The sequence below is a fragment of the Syngnathoides biaculeatus genome, chromosome 22, assembly GCF_019802595.1.
Source record: "Syngnathoides biaculeatus isolate LvHL_M chromosome 22, ASM1980259v1, whole genome shotgun sequence".
In the NCBI taxonomy this organism is placed as follows: domain Eukaryota; kingdom Metazoa; phylum Chordata; class Actinopteri; order Syngnathiformes; family Syngnathidae; genus Syngnathoides; species Syngnathoides biaculeatus.
In genome coordinates this window covers 10525560-10547767 of record NC_084661.1, presented here as the reverse complement: position 1 = coordinate 10547767, position 22208 = coordinate 10525560, and the positions used below count along the sequence as shown (strand labels likewise).

The window sequence follows — 22208 nt, the reverse complement described above, 5'->3', positions numbered from 1 at the left end:
AATTTAAAAAAAGTCCCGTCGGAATAAAAATAAAAACAAAAGTCCTAAGGCACATTTGAACATGTCGCTAATTTCAAGTGTTAATCTCAGTTCCTTTGCGTGGAAAACTTGCGACTTCTCATCTTCTCATGTAAGACGAATTGGGCAAGAGGGGAAAAAAAAAAAAGTTCTCATGATGAGGATGATGGTGAGATGACTGTGGCTGCTCAGGGCAATAAATTAGGATCAGTCCACCTGTCACTTTCCCCCATAATAATAATACTAATACTAATAATTGCACTTGTGGTTTAATGTGGTTGGTTTTTGTAGTTGTCGGCTGCTCCTCTATTGAAAGAATCATAGCACCCCCTTGTTGGCACCCCTCAGTCCTGCAGGTCCCTCTCCAGGTACTTCCTCATCCGCAGGCAGCGAGGGCAGCGGCGGCCCGGAGCCATGCAGGTCCGATGGAACACCGCCTTGCACTCCTTGCACCTGCGCAACACGCATTCAAAAACGTCTCTCACATGTCTCGTGGCGTGCGTCCACCAAAATAAGGAAGGGGATAACTCGGGTGTTCCAGTTATTGCACAGATTATGATTTCATAATGTACCGTAATTCCCGGCCTCCAGAGCGCACCTGCTTACAAGCCTCACCGAGTACATTTGTGAAGGAAATACCATTTGGTACATACGTACGTCGCAGCTGTGTAAAAGCCGCAAGTGCCCACATTGAAAAACGACATATTTACAAAGACGGTACACAGAAAGAGTTTAATGATAGCGCGCCAAAGCTAACGCTAGTGCTAGCACGCTAAAGCTAACGCTAGTGCTAGCACACTAAAGCTAACAGAGAGGTCATTAACGCGGTGCCTGTGGGCGAATGGTAGAGGTATGTTTGAAAAATACCATCAGCTACAAATTGTTACTATTATTTGTGCTTTAAATACTGAATCTGACTTGCTTAGGTGAATTAAAATTTAAAAATACCTGTAATGTCATTTCCTACAATAATCAAAAACAGAAATATTTTATGTACGTGTAATGAACTGAAATTTGCTGCAAACAGGTCACATAAGCCCTTTATACGATCCTAGCTCACGAAGTAGCCCTCAGCCTCAAAAAGGTTGCTCAGCACTGCGCTAACGCTAGCGCTAACACTAACGCTAGCGCCGCGCTAACACTAACAGGGCTGGTTAAAATAAAACTTACTGGTAAATATCACTCAGACACGCCAGTAACACAGCAGCAACACGCTAGCGCACCGCTAACAGGGTCACTTCTTCGGCACATATATTCCACCGGTCTCATTCTTACCTTTTCCGTTCGAGTGCCCCATTGCGGCCGTTACCAAAAAAAAAAAATGGACAAATTAGCCGCATCGCCGCATAAACCGCAGGGTTGAAAGCGTGTGAAAAAAGTCGCAGCTTGTAAGCCGGAAATTACAGTATATAAAAATGAATACGTCATACTCTCCGCAATGCCTCAAGACTTTTGTCACACCTGCGGGGAAAGAGGGGGCGTTACCTGGCGGTGCTGTCGAACTGGAAGGGGAAGATGATGTCGTCGCTGTGGCACATCTGGCAGATGAAGCCCCGCTGCGTGCACAGGTCGCAGCGGAACACGTGGCTGCTGGCGAACTGGCACAAGGACGCCAGGTATGACGTGTACTGCTCCTCGGCGATCTGGAGGAGAAAACCCGATTGGAACGTCCATTTGCAAACGGAGTTCAGGTCAAAGTCTTATGAGCATGTTGAAGTCAAGTGGATTCTTTCATACACGTGCATGTGTGCGTACCTCCCGCAGGTCCCTCACACTGTACAGGCTGCTGGACTCCAGCAGGTAGGTTCGCTGCTCCATCCTGGCGGGCACGAACATTAAATGACACTTCTGGCTTGGCGGAGAACGCTCGGAGATCTCGAGACACGCTCAGTCCGGTACGCACCTAGCTTGGAGCATCTTGCAGGCTCTGCTGCGGCAGGTGAGCAGGTAGTCGCCCAGCAGCCGCAGTCGTAGCCGAAGCTTGTGCACCAGACCCATGGAGTCGGAGTGTGTCGGCAAGTCGGGGTTGAGCTGGTCCAGGTTCAGCAGAGGCTCCTGATCCACCTGGGCCAGCAGCCACAGCGCCTTCTTTGACACCTGGACAGGGAAATACATAAAATACACACAGAGACAGGATAAAGAAACGAGACAGACATTATACTGTAATTTCCGGCCTATTAGCCGCAACTTTTTTCCACACATTTTCAACACTGCAGTTTATGCGGTAATGTGGCTAATTTGTGCATTTTTTTTCTAACGGCCGCAAGGGGGCACTCGAGCGGAAAAGGTAAGAGTGAGACCGGTGGAATATATGTGCCGAGGAAGTGACTTTTACCGGTCCGGCCCTGTTAGAGCTGCACTCGTGTGTTACTGCCTTGTCTCAGTGATTTTTTACCGGTATGTTTTTTTTTTAACCAGCACTGTAAGTGCGGCGTATATACAATACACTCATACATCAAATTACTGTTAATTCCTGGCCTACAGAGCGCATCTGGTTATAAGCCTCACCGAGTACATTTGGAAAGGAAATACCATTTGGTACACACATAGGCCTCAGCCGTGTAAAAGCCGCGAGTGCCCACATTGAAACGTGACATATTTACAAAGAAAGACGGTACACAGAGTTTAACACTAGTGCCACCGCGTACTAACGCTACTGCTAGCACACCACGCGCTAATGCTAGCACCGCCACGTGCGCTAATAGGACCGGTTGAAAAAAAAACAAAAAAAAACCATACTGGCAAAAACCACTGAAACACGGCAGTAACACGCTAGTGCAGCGCTGACAGAGCCGGACCGGTAAAAGTCACTTCCTCGGCACATATATTCGGTCTCACTCTTACCTTTTCCAGGCAAGTGCCTCCTTGCGGCTGTTAGAAAAAAAAAACAAAATTAGTTGCATCGACGCATAAACCACAGAGTTGAAAGCGTGTGAAAAAAGTTGCGGTATATAGGCCGGAAATTACGGTAATTCAAGAAAAAACGTATTGCAATTATTCCTAAAGATGTTGATGCAAACGAGATATTTACAAAGAAAGACCGTACACAGAGTTTAATGCTAGCGCCGTGCTAACGCTAACAGGGCCGGTTAAAACAAAACTTACTGGTATATATCACTAAGACACACCAGTAACACAGCCGCAAAACGCTAGCGCGGCATTAGCGTGGCATTAGCACGGCATTAGCGTGGCATTAGCACGGCATTCACGTTAGCGCGGCACTAGTGTGTTCCGGCTGTGCTACTGGCATGTCTCAGTGATATTTACCGGGAAGTTTTGTTTTAACCGGCCCTGTTAGCAATAACGCTGCACTAGCATTAAACTCTGTGGACCATCTTTGTAAGTATCTCGTGTTTCAATGTGGGCACTTGCGGCTTTTACACGGTTACGGCGTATGTATGAAGCAATTGGTATTTCCTTTACAAATGTACTGGGTGAGGCTTATAAGCAGGTGCGCTCTGTAGGCCGGTAATGTAGCCATACAAAAATGAGGTAGACATGTCACGACAGAGGCGCACACCCACCTCGCGTTTATTGAGGTCCCAGTTGTGCAACATGCGCGAGGGGATGATGGTGGTGTCGCCGCAGTGACAAGAGTCGCAGTAGTACTGGCCCGAGAACTCGCACAGGCGGGCTCGTCCCAGCGACGGGCCGATCTGTTGGGGGCAGCCTGAACATACAACTCAATATAAGGCACGGGGGGTGGGGGGTGATGACCCCTCTGTAGAAATTGCGTCATCCACGTCGCTGACCAATCAGAGGCCATAGATCTGCATAAACCACACCCCTTTTTGCCATCCCCCGTTACCTCAGACAACGTTGCATGGTCCAGTATAGCTTTTGTTAGCGTTTTATCGCGTATTTGGGTTATTTAACAATAGATATGGTTAAGAGGTGTAGTCACGGACTTTGTAATAAAGACGACAGGTATCATGAAAGGCTAGTTGGTGCAGTTCAATTCGTACCCTTTCCAAAACCGAAGACCCAGTACGAAAAATGTCTTCGATGTCATGTCTCATATAAATGAATTAGCAGTTCTTCGCTTGCATAACATAGCTACGTGTGAATGATTGACACACTTGATCTGTGTTGAGCGATATTTTGCGATGATCTGACTGCACAAACGTGTCCCTTTGTTCGCGGCTAATTAGCTAAGCTAAACTGGACTAGCGAGTCCTAAAAGCCTTCGACGTGCACCGAGACACCAAAACTGAAGGAAGGATGTTTGAGAACGCTATAAAGTAGTGATTGTCGTACTCGGTCGGGACTTACTTAGGTTCGGCACTAATTCAAGAATAATTATTGAGGTGGGCGCGTAACGTTACACAAAGAAAACGAGAGAAACAACTCGTAAATCAAGCCTCGCGTTCTTCTTTTCCTTCATACGGCGGTTCACAAACGGCTATACAGATACACATACGGATTCTGCACACAAGTGTGATAGGTAACACGAAAATAGGAAACTGTCAATGATGAATTCGTCTTTGGGTTATAATATATTATATTATGTGGCTTCTCGGTCTTCCTCTGACTCCGGAAAGATCTCACGCTAATATCGATGGTTTCTCCGTCGATATGCATGGAAATACCCCTCGCTGAAATACTTGAAGCCCTGCTGTCTGCTTTTCAACGATATTTCACTATTCGCTAAGAATGCGAGTGAGAAATCAGATGGTAAATCGGACAATTTCGCTCTAGTCTTTTCTTTCTGAGCCGCCATTTTTTCTCAGTGTTTGTCTGAGGTTAGCACACGTGGGGTGACGTAACTTCAGGAGGCGTGGTTAAGTGCCCTGTACGGAGAGGTCAATTACATTCCAGAACACTCCCGCTATAGACGAGATCCCCAAAGTAGCAATGCAATATGCACGTGAGGTAGAGGTATTATTTTTGTTGACTTGGGGTCACGAACCAGACTTTACAAGGGGGGCGGGGGGGAGTGGGGGGCCTGGGCTTTTCAGGGTCAGATCAACGAAGGAGAGTGGCTGGTGGGTAACCCTAACCGTCCATTAGCCACTGCGTGTCGGCATCAGTTCTGGGAAGCCCCAGTCCGTGTGCGAACGAATGTGTGCTCGTGTTAATCGTTTTGTTCAATAAAGCGACGGTGCATCAGTACTTGACCACCAGAGGAGGGATTTCAATTTGTTGCAACTAGTCCTAACTAGTCCTAGACTAAACTAGCCACCAATGTTTACTTTACTGTAGGCATGCACTGATCTAAAAGGAAAAAAAAAAAAAAAAAAAAAAAATGGCTCATTGGCCACCAAAACTGAAGTCGCCATCCGCCATCTTGATACTCCCAAAACAACCATGCCAACCTGTGCTGCGACAGCGATTAACTGCATTAATCGCCAGTTTCGTTGCTGTGAGAAAACATTCCACAGGTAAATTAGAAAGATTTACTTTGACAATGTTAAAGTTTGTTTGTAAAGGTTTTTTTTTTTTAAATTTTCTGATGAGATCAATTCACTTGAAAAAAAGTTTTGTTTACGGTTGTTGTTGTTCACTCTCTGCCTCACCTTTATAGGCTGACGTTTTTTTTCGCGAAAAAGCGATCGAAATACTTTCCCAAACTTCAGTGGATAAGCAAGAAACACAAATTGCTGTGAATTTTTTGATGGATTTCATAATAGAGAACCCTGAAAATTGAATTGGATTTTGCGAGTTTTAATTTTCTGTCTGAAATAGGACGTCGCAGAGACAACAAATGAACAATACGTTTTGCATCTACTGTCCCATTGCGAGTCCTTATTTCCAAAAATATATCTAACTGATTTACTTAAAATTAAATGTTTTGACAAAAAATGCTTATTTTTTTGCTGTGTTATGACGATAGTGCCTCACAGCGTATTTTGGAAAAGTTAACGTCACGGAAATCGGGCCCTACGTAATATGCAAGGTTTCTTGGTAATCACAGTGTTCTATGTCTTTCCTTTGCACTTAGCATTTTTTGGCTTACCAAGTCGAATTAAAAATCCTTCATGTTACCAGAACTGAAAAAATGTCAAGCTCACGTGACCAGTCTTAATTCTACATGCCAAACTTTGAGGAAAAACCCAGCCATAATCCAACCTGTAAACAATGTCATCCACACCTTTTGGGAGTACCAAGATGCCGGCCAACTGACTTCAACCAATCGACATACCGCTCGATGTGTATCCGCTATCCTTTTTTTTTTTTTTTTTTTTTTTTAAAGATCAGTGTAGGCATGTAGCTGTATAACTTAAGACTTCATTTTTTTTTTTCCCCAGGGTAAAATGATTTCACTTTTGGAGATTCTCTCATTTAAACTCTTTCCTCCGTACTTGGACTTATCACTCTGCAGTTTGAGTCCGTGGGGGAAATAATTACAGCAAAATCCCATGATACACACCAAAAAAAAAAAAAATCATCTTTAATATAGATGATTAAAAAAAAAAAACAATCCCGATAGTGTGACGCTGCAAAAAATGACGTGGTGAGGTGAGAGATGACTTTACAGTACGACTAACAATATTTTGTAATATACGTATCAGTATTCATTAAAAGAAATTAAATTAATAAAAATAATTTGAATAGTAAAGTAGTATTTTTTTCAATTTAGCGATGGAGCAACATACAGCATCCTCATACGTCTGATGCAAATTTTTCAAATAATCTGTAAGGCATTCCTTTTTAGTTTGGGGTATACGTATTTAGATTTTAAATGATTAAGCATCTCAGAATATGGATGATGGATAACAGATAATTATAAAGAGTTAAAGTGAATTAAATTTGTATTTGTTTAGAAGGTTAATGTTGTAAGATGAATTTGAAATGATAAAGTGCTATGGGTTCGTCGTTTTTGTCTTATGTTAAGTTAAAAATATGAATGTCGGGAATTAAAAATCTTACAGTGCAGTCATCGGAACTCTGTCATGAACGGCAAAAATCCACAAATAATCAACACACATGCAGAAAGGTTTAAATCGGCGAACACTGCTGCCTTTCAAACACGTTGCGGTGCATTACCTGCGCATTTGAAGCTCTGCACGTCCAGTCCTTTCAGCGAGGGGACGTTGCACAAATGCACCAGCAGCGCCCCGTCTTCTTTGAGTCTGTGCTGAACCAGTCTGTACAGGTTTCCACCGCCTCTGTGGCCAGCCGCGCTCGCCTCTTCGCCCTCCTCGGCGCTTTCCAAGTAGGAGTCCAGAGCCCCGCGGATCAGAGCCCTCCAGGAGTGCGCCTCCTCCGCGGTCTCCGCCCGCAGTCGGAACGTTTCCCTGAGCGTCAGGAGTTTAAAAAAGTTGGGTCCGCCCAACGCGACGTCGGGGACTACGTCTCGCACTTCCTGAATGGGGAACGTCATCCGCAGCGACTTCCTTCCTTCGTGCACTTGGAAACCTTTCAAGGCTTCCAAGGAGAGCGAGAACACGAGAGGCATCCACGAGCGAGCATCAGCGTCCGGGCAACAGTACAGCACCGCTTCTTTGATGGCGTCCCTTTCTAAATCCGCAACACGAGTCCAATTGAACTCGGGGAGCGGCGCAGGCGAGGAGCCTCGCTCGGGGCTGCACGAGGTGGAGCACGCGAAAGAAACGCTTCCGTCTTCCACGCAGTTCTCGCCAAGCACCTCGAGAATCTCCCACTGCTCGTCTACGCGGGAAACGGGCCGGCACTTGTTGACCGCCTCCACGACGCGGTCCAGCCAGTCCTCGGCTTCGTCCCGGTTCGCGGCGCGCAGGTGCAGCCGCTTGCCGGGAAAGGCCAGCTCGAAGCGGCCGTCGGGCGAGGCCAGGCGGGCGTCCTCGCACCGAAGCAGGGAGCAGTTGTCGCAGCACGTCCGCTCCTCGGCATTGAGATAGAGGCGGAACTCGAAGGGCGACAGCTCGCAGTAGTGGTCCCGCCACATCCCCATGGCGCCCCGACGTTCCAGGTGACCGAGCTTCAGCAAGCCCCGGAACGGGTTGGAGAGGCCTAGGCGGATCGGAGGCCGACACGAATGAGAAGTGGACTCTACATCCATTATGGAAATACAGCGGTATATTGACTTAAGAGTTTATTACTTTCATTTCAAAACCCAGCTTGTAACTCAATACACTTATACATCAAATTACCGTAATTCCCAGCCTACAGTGCGCACCTGGTTATAAGCCTCACCGAGTACATTTGTCAAGGAAATACCATTTGGAACATACATACGGAAGAGCTGTGTAAAAGCTGCAAGTGCCCACATTGAAACACGAGATATTTACAAAGACAGACAATACACAGAGAGTTTAACGCTAGCCCCACCGCGCTTACACTAGCACACAAGTGTCAAGCTCAAGGTCCAGGGGCCAGATCTGGCCCGCCGCATGATTTTTATGTGGCCTGCAAAGGCAAATGAGTATTAACTTCCATCATTTTTGTTAAAATCTCTACCAAATTATCAAAGTGTCACATTATAAATGATAATGTAGAGATATTGCAAGCATCGTTGTGTACGCAAGTATCTACAAGTGATATTTTAAAAACATATTGACCTTGATTTCTATTTCCAAAACTAGCTCAGGCGAATAATTTTCATGGTTTCACAGTCATAAAGGACCTCTGAGGGAAACCGTCACTACAAACTGGCCCGCGACAAAAATGAGCAAGCATCGCCGCGCGAGCTAACAGGGCCGGTTAAAAAAAAAAAAAAAAAAAAAACATACTCGCAAAAATCACTGAGACACAACAGTAACACGCTAGCGCGGGGCTTAACAGGGCCGGACCGGTAAAAGACACTTCCTCGGCACATATATTCCGACTCACGCTTACCTTTTAAGCTCGAGTGTCCCATTGCGGCCGTTAGAAAAAAACGCACAAATTAGCCGCAGCGCCCCATACACCACAAAACAAAAAAGTCGTGGCTCATAGGCCGGAAATTACAGTCATTCAAGAAAAAACATACAGCAATTATTTCAAAAGAAGTTGATGCAAGTTAGTTTTCAGGGAGGGAGGGGGCTGCTTGAAGAAAAACTTAAAAACTTTGTTTTTGTAGGCATCAGATAAACTAAAGCAAATCCTATGGGGGGGGGGATATTATTTTGAAAGACGTTATTGTAGATATTGTCATTTTGTCCAACGCTCGAAATCATCTTATGCAATTCTTCGCCAATAGGGATGACATCACCACCCGTCTTACTCACGGAAAGTGAAAATGTATTGCCTAACAGCTACTCTGGTGTCACGCGAGGTGGTGGCCTATCGCAAGATTAGTTACCGATTTGCCGGCGATGCACAACGCTAGGTGGCGCCTGTGAGTCTGCAGGAGCAGCAGCAGCAGGAGGAGGAGGAGGAGGAGGAGGAACCGGAGATGGGGGCCTGTGTTGGTCCACATGGTCTGACTCCTCGTCCACACGGGGCTTGTAGATGTCTTCCTCGGAGATCCAGCAGCGAGAACGCTGATGTACAATAGCAAAAAGGTTGCGGCTATTATCTATTATTTTCGTGCATTAATTTGCAGTAAACACATTTTGTACACCTGGAATTTCTCCCTTCAATAATGCAGTCAAGTTCAAACCAGGAAAGCTGTTCACTCACCGTGAGCGAATCTGCCGACTGATCCCTGCACAGGACAGTCTTGCTTCCTTTCTCTATGTGGTCCAGTTCGGCCTTGTCTGGGACCGCCGCGACGGCGGGTAGCGCACGGCCAACGGTCTTCTGGCGGGGCAATGGCGGGTCGACGGGCGGCGCCGGCGGCTCCGTGTCTGAGAAAGCAGGACTGGGTGGCTGGTCGCTGTCGGAGAAGTGATCGGCGCTGGGGCTGGAGACAAAGGAGTCTTCGCGCATGGAGTCTTGACTGGAGTTGCCGTTGTCCTGTAGCTTGGGAGCCGATCTGAGGAGGAAAAACCCAAATCCACTACTTTCCTTTTCATGCCACTCAAGCAAGGATTATATTCATTAATTCAGGTTTATCAAGATAATTAAATTTAGTGATTTTTTTTTTGCAACTTCCTGAGCACGGAGCGCATCCCCACTCACAAATCAACTGCTTCCACTAAGAACACCGACGCAAATATGAAGGCGCTAGTTTACAAAAGCAGTTAGTTCTGCCATCCGTCCATCCATTTTCTGAGCCGCTTATCCTCACAAGGGTCGCGGGAGGGCTGTCAACGGGGCAGGAGGCAGGATGGACTTTGCCAGATTTCAGTGTTTACTTCTGAACTTAGGAAAACCTGTATTTTTTGTAAACACCCAAACACTTTCGCCCACCCACTTGTCGAAAAGGCTGAGCCCGCCGCGATGGCTCATCTCCGCCGTTGAAGCGGATCAGACAGGGAGGCGGGTTTGGCCACGGCGTCATTGTCGCTCGCGGCGCTGTTTTCATCACCGCCGCGCGGAGGTTAATCGGGCGAGGGAGGTGGTTTGGCCGTGATCCGCATATCATCTAAATGTGGCTCGAAACAATAGGGTAATATTGCCCCGGTAACTTCACTCGGTTGGGAGATGGTAACTCGTAGGGGGCACGGCGCATTTTCAACGGCGAATGTCCGGGGTGACGTCACGGACAGTAGATGCAGCCAATATGGCGACCACTTGGATGTCGAATGAGACTTCCGCAACTTTGCGCATGGATGACGCGCTCTTCGCTCATATTTATTTTCTCGTATAGACATTGAAGTGAATAATGTTACATGTATTTTTCATTTCAATATCAATTTTAGAATGTTTGTAAGGATGACACTTGACCTTTAAGTAGCGGAGACTAAAAATGTTTTGTGCTCTATTCTTTACCTTCCATTTCCAAAGCAAACCTCACATTGTACTTACTCTTTCGGGGGCACCTTGGTACTGCCTCCGAGGTCGCAGGAGGACCATTGCTCCGAAGCAGGGCTGCGGGGGTCTTGGCCCTGGAGTAGGCTGTCTGAGCTCAAGCTGGAGGAGAGCTGGGAGGAGTCTGTGGTGTCGAGGCTCAGAGTGGACGAGTTCAGCACTTCGCCGCCCCCGCGGGACCCACCAGAGGCCCTCCCGAGTGCCGGACCTGGATCGGAAGCCCCTGACAACTGCGACACCGTATCCCACGAGTCTTTGCACACAGGCTGATCCGCTCGAACGTTGACGGGCGGGTCCGGAGGGTCGGCCGGCCACGGGTCACAGAGTCCGGCGAGGCTGAGCGGGGTGGTGGTCCACTGGTTGAGGACGGCAGACTTGTACGAGAGGTCGAAGGTGAGCGAAGCCAGGCCTTGCAGGTAGCTGAGCAGCACCTCCCGCTCCTCGCTGTTGAGCAGCAGAGCGCCGGGCTGATAGTGGGCCCGCAGCGCCGAGCTCTCCCGGAACAGCGACGTCAGGTAGCACTCCAGCAGGCCGTGATTGAGGGCCAGACGCAGCCACGCGCGGCACCTGCCCACGTCCGTGCCCACGAAGTTGATCTTCTCCAGCTCCGTGATCACGTCGCTGCAAAATTGATGGCGAGGACAAACACGTCTTCACTAAAACAACATAAAAAGGAACTTAAGACGATACAACTTTGAATCAAGGAGGGAAAAAAAAAAGGAAAATAAAAGACTTTTTATCTAAAAAAAAAAAAAAAAAAAAAAAGACATTTTACATTGAAATAATCCACATTCATATTTACAGCTATTTACAAAATGTTAAATTTATCTCAGAATAAATAGTATGATTCTTTGATTTAAAAAAAATTGAAGTTTTTTCTTAATCTAAAATATTTTGGTACATGTATAATTCACAGATAAACATGATTTAAGAGGGAAATATCTGGGAAAAATAATTTAATCTAAAAAAAATGACTTAACTTAAAATGACCAATCTTGAAAATATTGCACCTTAATTCTTGAAAAATGCAACTTTTTAAATCAAAAAATATGACTAGGTATATCAAATGAGTTGTTTAGTATTTAGATTTTAATCTTGAAAAATTATTGTTTTTTTTTATCTAAAAATATATTGGTACATGTCTAATTCACAGATAAAAACATGATATAAGAGGGAAATATTTGGGGAAAATAATTTAATCTAAAAAAAATGACCAATCTTGAAAATATTGCAAGTTACATCTTGAAAAATACAACTTTTTAATCGAAAAATATGACTAGGTAAAACATATGAATGGTTTAGTATTTAGATTTAAATCTTGAAAAATGATTGTGTTTTTTTTCCAAATAAAATTAATTACTTTTGATTTGGACAAAATAGAACAGTTCAACTTGGATAAATTGCAACTTGACAAATATGAGCATCTTGAAAAATATAATGCATTTATCTTGACAAATATACAAAAATATGATTTCAACCTTGAAAAGAAAAACACATTTTATTTGGGAAAACACATGACTTTTTTATCTTGAAAAAAAAAAAAACAAAAAAAAAACATCAAGAAAAGAACATATTTACAACTTAACTTGGATGACTATGACCCATTATATAATGTCAAATACGACTTCAATGCGACTTTCTACCAAAAAAGACAGCTTTATGATCAAGAGAAATTAATTGATTGTCATAAACTTCTTGACGTGTAGCTTCCAAGTGTCACCAATATCCGTCTGAAGTATTGCGTAATCCTCCCACCGAGCACAAAGCAAACGGTGCTGGGACTTACCGGTGGGTGACGGTCTTGAGCAGGCTCCAGAAGAAGGGCTGCGGCAGAGGTCCGCGGTCACCCTTCCTGCTCCGGCTCGCCTCCCAGCGGACGTACTTGCCCTTGATGCCGTGGACGAAGATGGCCTCCAGCGCGGAGCAAAGGAGGTTGGCGTCGCAGTCTTCGCTGGTGACCACCGCGTCTGACGTCACGTAGCGCTTCTGCAGGGTTTTGAGCGACTGCGCCAGCTTCTCCTTGATCTGTGTGACGTAGCGACAGGAAGAAACATTAAGGCCACTTCCTCTTTGCGTTTAGTTTTTTTTTTCCCCCAAAAGGAAAAACCTTTGCAATTCCTTTGCAAACGGACGAATGACTTTGAGACCAGATCTGCAGAGGTGTCATGTGCGAGCAAAAGTGGCGCTCAAGATCACTCGAAAAATGCTGGCCTTGAATCAATGGCCTTGTGCTTATTATGCAACATGGTGGCTCGAGTGGCGAGGGTCACATGATGCAGAGGAGGAGGACGTGAGCACATGATCGATGCAGGGCGCTCAAAGACAACTCTGCAGTTATCAGTCGTGTTGCGCATTCAATAAAAATAAAAAATAGCTGTTATCCGGATGACAGAGCCACGAAAGAAAATCAAACAAATATGATTTTTGAATTTAACATGCTTATAGAAAACACAAATGACTAAAACAAAGTTTTTCATCCCCCACACATCTTCTTTTCCTTTCGGCTTGTCCCGATTAGGGGTCTCCACAGCGTGTCATCTTTTTCCATCGAAGCCTATCTCGTGTATCTTCCTCACTAACACCCCACCCACATATTTATATATAATATGATTTTTGTTGTCACAAACATTTTGTTGTCAAAAAACATTTTTAAGGGTCTCTTTTCAACAACAACAGGCAGAATATTTCAAGAATCGACCAAAACAAGGTTTTTAATCCCACCCCACATATATTTAATATAAATGTAGTTGTCACCTTAATCTGAGAGTTCTGCATAAATAAAGGCATTTTATGAGGAAAAAAACACATTTTATTTGGGAAAACACATGACTTTTTTATCTTGAAAAAAAAAAAAACAAAAAAAAAACATCAAGAAAAGAACATATTTACAACTTAACTTGGATGACTATGACCCATTATATAATGTCAAATACGACTTCAATGCGACTTTCTACCAAAAAAGACAGCTTTATGATCAAGAGAAATTAATTGATTGTCATAAACTTCTTGACGTGTAACTTCCAAGTGTCACCAATATCCGTCTGAAGTATTGCGTAATCCTCCCACCGAGCACAAAGCAAACGGTGCTGGGACTTACCGGTGGGTGACGGTCTTGAGCAGGCTCCAGAAGAAGGGCTGCGGCAGAGGTCCGCGGTCACCCTTCCTGCTCCGGCTCGCCTCCCAGCGGACGTACTTGCCCTTGATGCCGTGGACGAAGATGGCCTCCAGCGCGGAGCAAAGGAGGTTGGCGTCGCAGTCTTCGCTGGTGACCACCGCGTCTGACGTCACGTAGCGCTTCTGCAGGGTTTTGAGCGACTGCGCCAGCTTCTCCTTGATCTGTGTGACGTAGCGACAGGAAGAAACATTAAGGCCACTTCCTCTTTGCGTTTAGTTTTTTTTTTCCCCCAAAAGGAAAAACCTTTGCAATTCCTTTGCAAACGGACGAATGACTTTGAGACCAGATCTGCAGAGGTGTCATGTGCGAGCAAAAGTGGCGCTCAAGATCACTCGAAAAATGCTGGCCTTGAATCAATGGCCTTGTGCTTATTATGCAACATGGTGGCTCGAGTGGCGAGGGTCACATGATGCAGAGGAGGAGGACGTGAGCACATGATCGATGCAGGGCGCTCAAAGACAACTCTGCAGTTATCAGTCGTGTTGCGCATTCAATAAAAATAAAAAATAGCTGTTATCCGGATGACAGAGCCACGAAAGAAAATCAAACAAATATGATTTTTGAATTTAACATGCTTATAGAAAACACAAATGACTAAAACAAAGTTTTTCATCCCCCACACATCTTCTTTTCCTTTCGGCTTGTCCCGATTAGGGGTCTCCACAGCGTGTCATCTTTTTCCATCGAAGCCTATCTCCTGTATCTTCCTCACTAACACCCCACCCACATATTTATATATAATATGATTTTTGTTGTCACAAACATTTTGTTGTCAAAAAACATTTTTAAGGGTCTCTTTTCAACAACAACAGGCAGAATATTTCAAGAATCGACCAAAACAAGGTTTTTAATCCCACCCCACATATATTTAATATAAATGTAGTTGTCACCTTAATCTGAGAGTTCTGCATAAATAAAGGCATTTTATGAGGAAAAAAACACATTTTAAGGGTCTGTTTTCGACAATAACAGGCAGAATATTTCAAGAATCGAGTATTTTCCTCACTTGCTAAAATATGACAGTATTCCAAATGCTAAATTGTTAACTTTATCATCGCATTGCAACATTATCTTAGGAAATAGAACTATTTATGAGATTTTTTTTTTAAATAAAGTGCATAATTTTATGGTACACGTGTTAGTGTTTGAATTAGGATCCTTGGAAAATTTTAGATCCTATAAGCCAAACAAAAAAAAAAAAAAGTTGTGGTTCCAATTTCCTACATTTCAGAGGGTCGGTAAGTTTTTTTTTTTTTTAAACATAATATTTTTACTCCATCTCCAGCGCATGGTGCCGCATGCTTGTTTCTTTTCAGTTCTCGTTAATTCAGCCTCTCTCATGCATAACGAGATCAAAATACATGAGGGCTCGTAAGCACACATGGCAGGAATTTTTAGAGTCACTCGGGAAATCGGAACCACTAGCTATTTTTTTTTTAACGTCAAAGTGCTCCCGGGACCAAAAATTTAAGGACCCAAATTTTTTTATTCATTTTCCTTTTAAAATACACAATAACTACCTCTCGTTGCGAAAATGAATGACTCGTGTGAGTCTATTCCTGCCTCTTTAACCACAGATTACCTGTTCAACTAATCCCAACAACACAAACATCAAACCAGATGGAAGGCAAGAGAGTCAGATGCTGTCACATCTTTTTTTTTTTTTTTTACCATTTCCACGCCGAGAACCCTCAGTGGAAATGTGGATGACATTGACCGAGACTAACCTGTTTGACATGTTTAGCCTCCTGCGGTGCATCTGGCGTTTGCGTGGCTAACATGGCGCCTCCCCCGGTGCGTCTATTCCCTCATGACGTGCTAGAATCCAACGACACACAAGAGTCATGACACCTCAGACCACGTGGCTCTCTCAGGACGGAAAAATACGAGCACGACCATGTGATTGACAAACTGTTAGCTTCTCCTTCCTCACTGGTAAATCGTGCCACTGAGCTTCTCGAACCTTTTCCATTGTGAGTCACTTTTGGGATATATATATATATATATATATATATATATATACACACACACACACACACACACACATAAGATCCCACTAAGTTGACCCAGACAAGGATTGTTAAATTTCATGAAAAAATATCTCAGCAGGGCAGTGTAATTAATTTCCTTAGGTTATTTGACAGGCTGAGATTTGACTTTTTGTTTTGTTTTTTTAGATCCAGGCAAGGATTGTTAAATTACATGAAAAAGTGTCATTCCCATCTCGGCCGGACTGTGTAATTAATTTCCTTAGAAGAAGATTTGATAGGTTGAGATTTTACTTTTTATTTTTTAAGGATTTTTTTTTTTTTTGCAGCTTCAGTCATCAAAAGATTGTCCTCCTGATGTGAACTGCTTGCATGAACACGATGGCTGTGAACAGAGGAGCTTGTATACTCTATCAGTCAGTGTTGCCAATTTAGCGACTTGTCTGACCCCTCTGGCAACCACTACTCAAAAAAATAAAAATAAAAAAAAGAGACATAAGACTTTAATTCCTGCACAGAAACGACTGAAACCACTTTCACATTGTATCCCATGTGAAAAAAAAGAGCAAGATGATCTAGAACTCGGTGAAACCCAATTAAAGGGTGAATTGTGCTAAAATAGGACAATGTGTTTTTATTTTATTTGCAAAAAAAAGAAATATTGCGGAGGTTATCTATCTCACCTGCAATTTACGTAAGGGGAGGAAGGTGACTCGTGACCAGTTCTCTCTGGAACAGCAATAATGTTCTTCTGGCAATGTTTGACCCTGTCAAAGCTCCTTTATTGAGCCACAAGCATCGTAAATGCGGAAGGAGGGGAAACCATAATGCACATCCATTACTAATAATTTAATTGCAACAATGGGAATAGACCACGAACTATTTCTTTTAACCTTCCAGTGGGTCACTTTTGCCTTGCAACATACCGGGAGGGGTTGAAAAGAGCACTTTAAGCTCACGTGAGGCTGTGATCAAAAGCCCAGTGAAGCAGAAGAATGCAAACAACAAGCTGACATGATCCACTCTAGATAAGACCTCCCAGAATCACAATGATTGCATATTTTACAAATAGTTCCAACATCCAAACGAGTTCGTTTAGCTTAAGTATACGCCTACTTCCTGTAACGTCTAGCCTACCTTCTTCCTGACGATAACGAAAGGTTAAAAAAAAAATTTGAATAAAAACTCGGAGAGGAAATATTAGTTCGCAATAACACACCGGCACATTTGAAGAGCTCACAGTAACGTTAATAAATACATACTTTTAAATTAGCTCCTTCTCAGAGCTAGCTTACCGAGCTTCCGACTTGACTTTCTCCGTTGGTCAGAAAATATATATATATTTTTTAAAAAGTGCAATGCAAGCAAGGGGGCGCCAAGTTAAGTCAGTCCGTACACGTTCGTGCCATCTCCCCGCGCCCATTAACTTTTCAAAAAATAACAAAATTATCACCGACAATCGAGGCTCGTTTATTTCAGACGGGCACTGTGCGTACTGCTTGAGTGAGCAGAGAGGTGCATCATGGGAAAATGGGCTGTTCAAAGACCGTTGTATTTTTTTCTTTTCAATCAGCTGGAAAATGTTCCCTCGCATTTTCTTCCATCGCGATGACAAACCCCGTATATTAATAACATTAAATTAGATTTAATTATACGGCAAAAACACGAAAACTGACACCGGGTGCTAAAAGGCGCCTTTTTAGTACGTAATACAAAAAATTACGAGTGTCTACAAAAGCAACGCGGCGTCAGCGAATCAACACGTGAACGACATTCATAAAGTTTCACAATGACAATCACGATCGTGTTTACTGTATGCAACTATACTGTTTACTTTGCCAAGTATGTTAAACAATCTCTCCCCGGTATTTACTTGTGAGGAGAAAAAAAAACTCGTAGAAACACAGTAAAGAGAGTCACCAAGCAATGAAATGTTATTTTCTGAGCGCTGTCAAACGATTATTATTATTTTTTTTCCGTTCAAGCACGCTTCTTGTTTTATTCGATCACCCTAACATATACTATACTGTTAAAAAAAAATCTGATTTGCATCACGACCCACTGGATTATCTTGATAAAACAAGCCAAGCAACACCGAATGCCAAATCTAGCCATAAACAACTTTATTTCTGAAAAGAAAATGGAGATTATAAGTCTACGCAAAGGCAGCCCCGGCGAACCTATCCTGTGACCACCTGTTTTTATCCGTTCATTCTAAATACACATAGGAAATGTGAACAATAGATATTATCTTATATATGATATGGTTATATTATATTATTCTATATTATTATTATACGTTATTATTATATCATTATACATTATTTATTATATTATATTATTATATCTATATTAGTTTTAGTTTTTTTTTAAAGCGTATTTTTTTAAGTGTAATTTATAGTATAGCGTTGCACTCTTGACACGTTGCGTTTGAGAAATGTTTGGGCAAATTTGAAGGAAACGAGTTTTTGTTTTGTTTGTTTCCGAATCTGTTTACCCAGTGGACTGTGTTGAAAAATTACAGTCTACTTATCCATATTTACAGTGTAGTTAACAGGTGAGCAGTGGAATCAGTGGTTGGCGAATGTCATTACTTTACTTGGAAATTTTGTGGTGATGAGTTGCAAAGGTATGATTATTTATATCGCATCCGTGTCATTATTCACCACGGTGAATGACAAAACCTTGTGCAAATATTACTGGATCATAATTCGACTGTTTTACTCGCAACGTCAAACATTAAATTTAAATTTCTTTCCCGTTTGGATTAAATTCCAATTTCTTTAAAACTCCGTTTCAATGCGAGGGTTTATGTGTGCAAAATGCTGCTGTGAAGATTCACTTCCACCCGTGCGGGGTGGGGTCATATTTGAGCGCGGTTTTGCTTTTTCCACTCCCGCTGCGGCTTAACGCCATTCCGAATCTGAATCGGAAAGTACAGTACGCGTGAAACATTTTCGTTCCTGTGGGATCATCGGCAATCGAAATCACTTCCGTTCTATCAAAGGGGAATTTTCATTCTCTACTGCAGTGATTGGTCGCAGCCGCAGCCATAAAACCCCATGAGAAAATAGATGATTAATAATGAACACGAATCATAAATCCCGACACGAATTACGATGGCCCAAATGTGATTTATTGCCTTTTTACGAACAAAAACAAAAGTAAATTCGAATTTGATCACCGGTAGAAGAAATCCCGGTGTAGGTGCACCTGACAAAAGGGGTGGGGCAAAAGAGGAGCGCGGCATATTCATAACCACACGCAACATCTGACGAGACACATGGACGTGAAAATGCATATGAATACATTTATTGCTCGGATGAGCATCGCCTTCGTGCTCTGGAGCAGCAACGCCGCAGACGCCTCGGGGTGCCCGTGGGTTCGAAACGAATACTACAAATATTCTGAAGAAGCCATCAAGTTACTGCAAAAAATGGTAAGTAGTTAAGAAAATAACTTCAAAGAAAATAATAGGGAGAAAACACGGCTTATTATTATGTTTGTTGCGATGGAAATAATTGTTGTTTACACGATTACTGGCTTTATTTTATCCTGTAATTACTGCCCCCTCCCCAACCCCCCCCCCCAAAAAAAAAATGGAGCGAGAATGTTCTGGAACAAACTTGTAAAGTGTTACTTTTATACTCAATACTGGCACTTTTAAAGATCAATCTATCAGTCCTGAGACATTCGCTTCCTCCTGAATGATATTTTTTCCCCATGTGCGATCATACTGCATTTTTTAAAAATATATCAAATAGTTTTTAGACGTCTCCGATGGTTTTTGATAACCTTCACCAACCTCCGAAATTCGGGCTAACTTGTCTAACCCGCGAAAAAAAAAAACGAAGTATGGTTAAATAATCACGTGGAACGCTGCTTGTTATTATCATCATTATCTTGATTATTATTATGATTATTTTGCCTTTTTTGTACATGCTAAATGGCTCCGACAGAAGGTAACCATGCCGACAATCCAAGCTAAATTTCATCCACTTGCCAATAAGTCAAACTTTAAGTGTGTGTGTTGGGGAGAAGTCATTAATAAAGTATTATTATGCCCTCGTGTGGTCAAAAATAAAATAACAGCTGCACAATTGGTATAATCTCTCACCGCCCAACAATGCACCGAAGTCACGTGCAACTCACCAGCCTTCGCCAACAGTCAACGCACCATTTTATTTTTATTTTTATTTTTTTTTAGCTTTTAAATCAAAAGCTTAAAAGCATGTGCAAAATGTGACCGTAGTCTGAAAGTGGCTCTGGATCTTCACCCAACCAAGCCCCCGGGTCATTAGCCGAGAAACAGCGGTGGACAATCAAAAAAGGAGCGGGCCGTTGTACTGAATATTCTCCGAAATATACTGAATTACAAATGATAAAAGAGAGTTTAAAATATATTTCATTGCAGGAATGGAAAAAAAAACCACAAAAATGAAGCATACAGCGTTGCAGTAATTTTGACCCGATTTCCCTGAGTCTGCTGCATTTCTTTTATGCCAAGCGTTTCTTCTGGGCTTCCTTACCCGCAAGGGGGCGCCACACCCACCGTACAAACAGCTGATTGACCCCAAACCATTTCGAACGGCAATTTTTGAATGTTGATTTTGTTGCCAGCAATGCGTCCGCCATTAACACAACATGCTAGGAACCCCCCGCGCGACCAATTATGACGTCATAAAAAAAAGTTAAGCAGGTTTGTTGACTTTCATACTTGATGGTTGGCCAAGCACCGGAAGGAATCAAACATTCCAAAGTATGTTCCCCTTAGGCGGAAGCTGGTAAACGTTTGGCCTCACAGTTCCGAGGACCCGGGTTCGATCCCGGCCCCAACTGTGTGGAGTTTGCATGTTCTCCCCGTTTCCTCCCACGTCCCCAAAACATGCAACATTAATTGGACACTCTCAATTGCCCCAAGGTGTGATTGTGAGCGCGACTGTTGTCTGTTTCCATGTCCTGCGATTGGCTGGCGACCAGCTTAAGGTGTACCCCCGCCTCCTGCCCGTTGACAGCTGGGATAGGCTCCGGCACTCCCCGTGACCCTCGTGAGGATAAGCAGCAAAAGAAAATGGATGTCCCACTTAAGAAGATTTTTGTGAATGCGTCGTTGAACACTTTTTGTTTTGTGTGCAGGTCGTTCAGAACATGGGGGATCTCGAGACCCCTGTGGCCTTCCCCGACAAGCTGTACAAGCGAGCCGCCAACGAATCGGTAACGACACGTCTATCGATATATTTTCCAAAGAGCTTGATCCTAAAATTGTCGACTAAAATGTATTTTCCCACTGACAATCAATCAATAATATTCCGTTTTGTGTTGTGTCCGAATCAACAGGCGTTTTTCCGTCTCAGTTTCGAGGCGCAGGTCCTGGAGGAGGTCGCCAACCTCTTTGACAATAACCACGCGTCTTTGGCGCTGGACGAGGTGAAGCTGGACCACTTTCTCAACATGATCCACCAGCAGATAGACGGCTTGCGGTCCTGTGTAAGTTTTACGCACGCAGGCAAGCGGGGCGGGGGGCGCTTTGGCCTTAGAAACAGTTGGGGTTCTAGCAGTGAGGGGTGAACCCCCCGCCCCCACTTCACCCATGGATGGATGTTGTCTCAACCAAGTTGTCATGTGACTGGGCTAATCACTCAAAAATGCGTAATCAATGTACCTAATGTTGCATCCTCAGGTCTACATTCCCCATCAATTCAAAACTTATTATTTTTATATTCAGATCACCAACAAGAAGCCACGTTTCAACACAAAACTGCACAAGTATTTCCAGAGACTTTCACAGGAGGTTCTGGAGCAAGAGGCGAGTTACAGAACATCGACCCGTCTCCGTAAATGTCTCGTGCGCGCGGGCGCTAACGAAGTTGTCGTACGTTGTCTGCAGAAGTTCAGCGCCCGGTCCTGGGAGATGATCAGAAGTGAAGCCATAATGCACATTTTCCACGCGAGCCAGCTGACGCCAACTGAGTGACCCCCCCCCCAAAAAAAAAAAAAATACTTAACTTAAAAAGAGAAAGATCTATTTATGTATTTATTGCATTTTTTTTTTACAAAGATTAAAATAATAAGATGTTTCTAACTTAAAAATGTTTTTCAAATGACCTCAAAGAAAGCAAAGCAAATAAATAATAGAAATGGATTTTTGTTGTTTTTTTTTTTTGTTGTTGGTTCACACTAAAGGCGAGTATTATTTTTAAGGCTCGATGAGGTTTGTCAGGTTTTGGCGGCAGCGCAAATGACTATTAAAATTATAGATAATTGGGCGGCAC

At 43.5% G+C, this 22208-nt stretch overlaps 2 protein-coding genes across 2 annotated transcripts; one reads left to right on the top strand and one right to left on the bottom strand.

The window, feature by feature from the left end:
* Positions 1-13: 13 nt before the first annotated feature.
* On the bottom strand, positions 14-17457 carry plekhm1 (pleckstrin homology domain containing, family M (with RUN domain) member 1). The gene is made up of 12 exons (XM_061810752.1): positions 17232-17457; positions 15676-15766; positions 13871-14109; positions 10771-11394; positions 9541-9835; positions 9221-9401; positions 7006-7950; positions 3543-3688; positions 1922-2115; positions 1774-1837; positions 1504-1661; positions 14-471 (listed from the first exon to the last, which is right to left on the bottom strand). The coding sequence occupies exons 2-12, from the start codon at positions 15727-15729 to the stop codon at positions 363-365; spliced, it is 3009 nt and encodes a 1002-aa protein (XP_061666736.1). The 5' UTR covers positions 15730-15766; positions 17232-17457; the 3' UTR covers positions 14-362.
* Positions 17458-19258: 1801 nt separating this feature from the next.
* ifnphi4 (interferon phi 4) lies at positions 19259-21910 on the top strand. Its single transcript, XM_061811107.1, has 5 exons — positions 19259-19375; positions 21073-21150; positions 21274-21423; positions 21617-21742; positions 21824-21910. The coding sequence occupies exons 1-5, from the start codon at positions 19259-19261 to the stop codon at positions 21908-21910; spliced, it is 558 nt and encodes a 185-aa protein (XP_061667091.1).
* Positions 21911-22208: the final 298 nt, after the last annotated feature.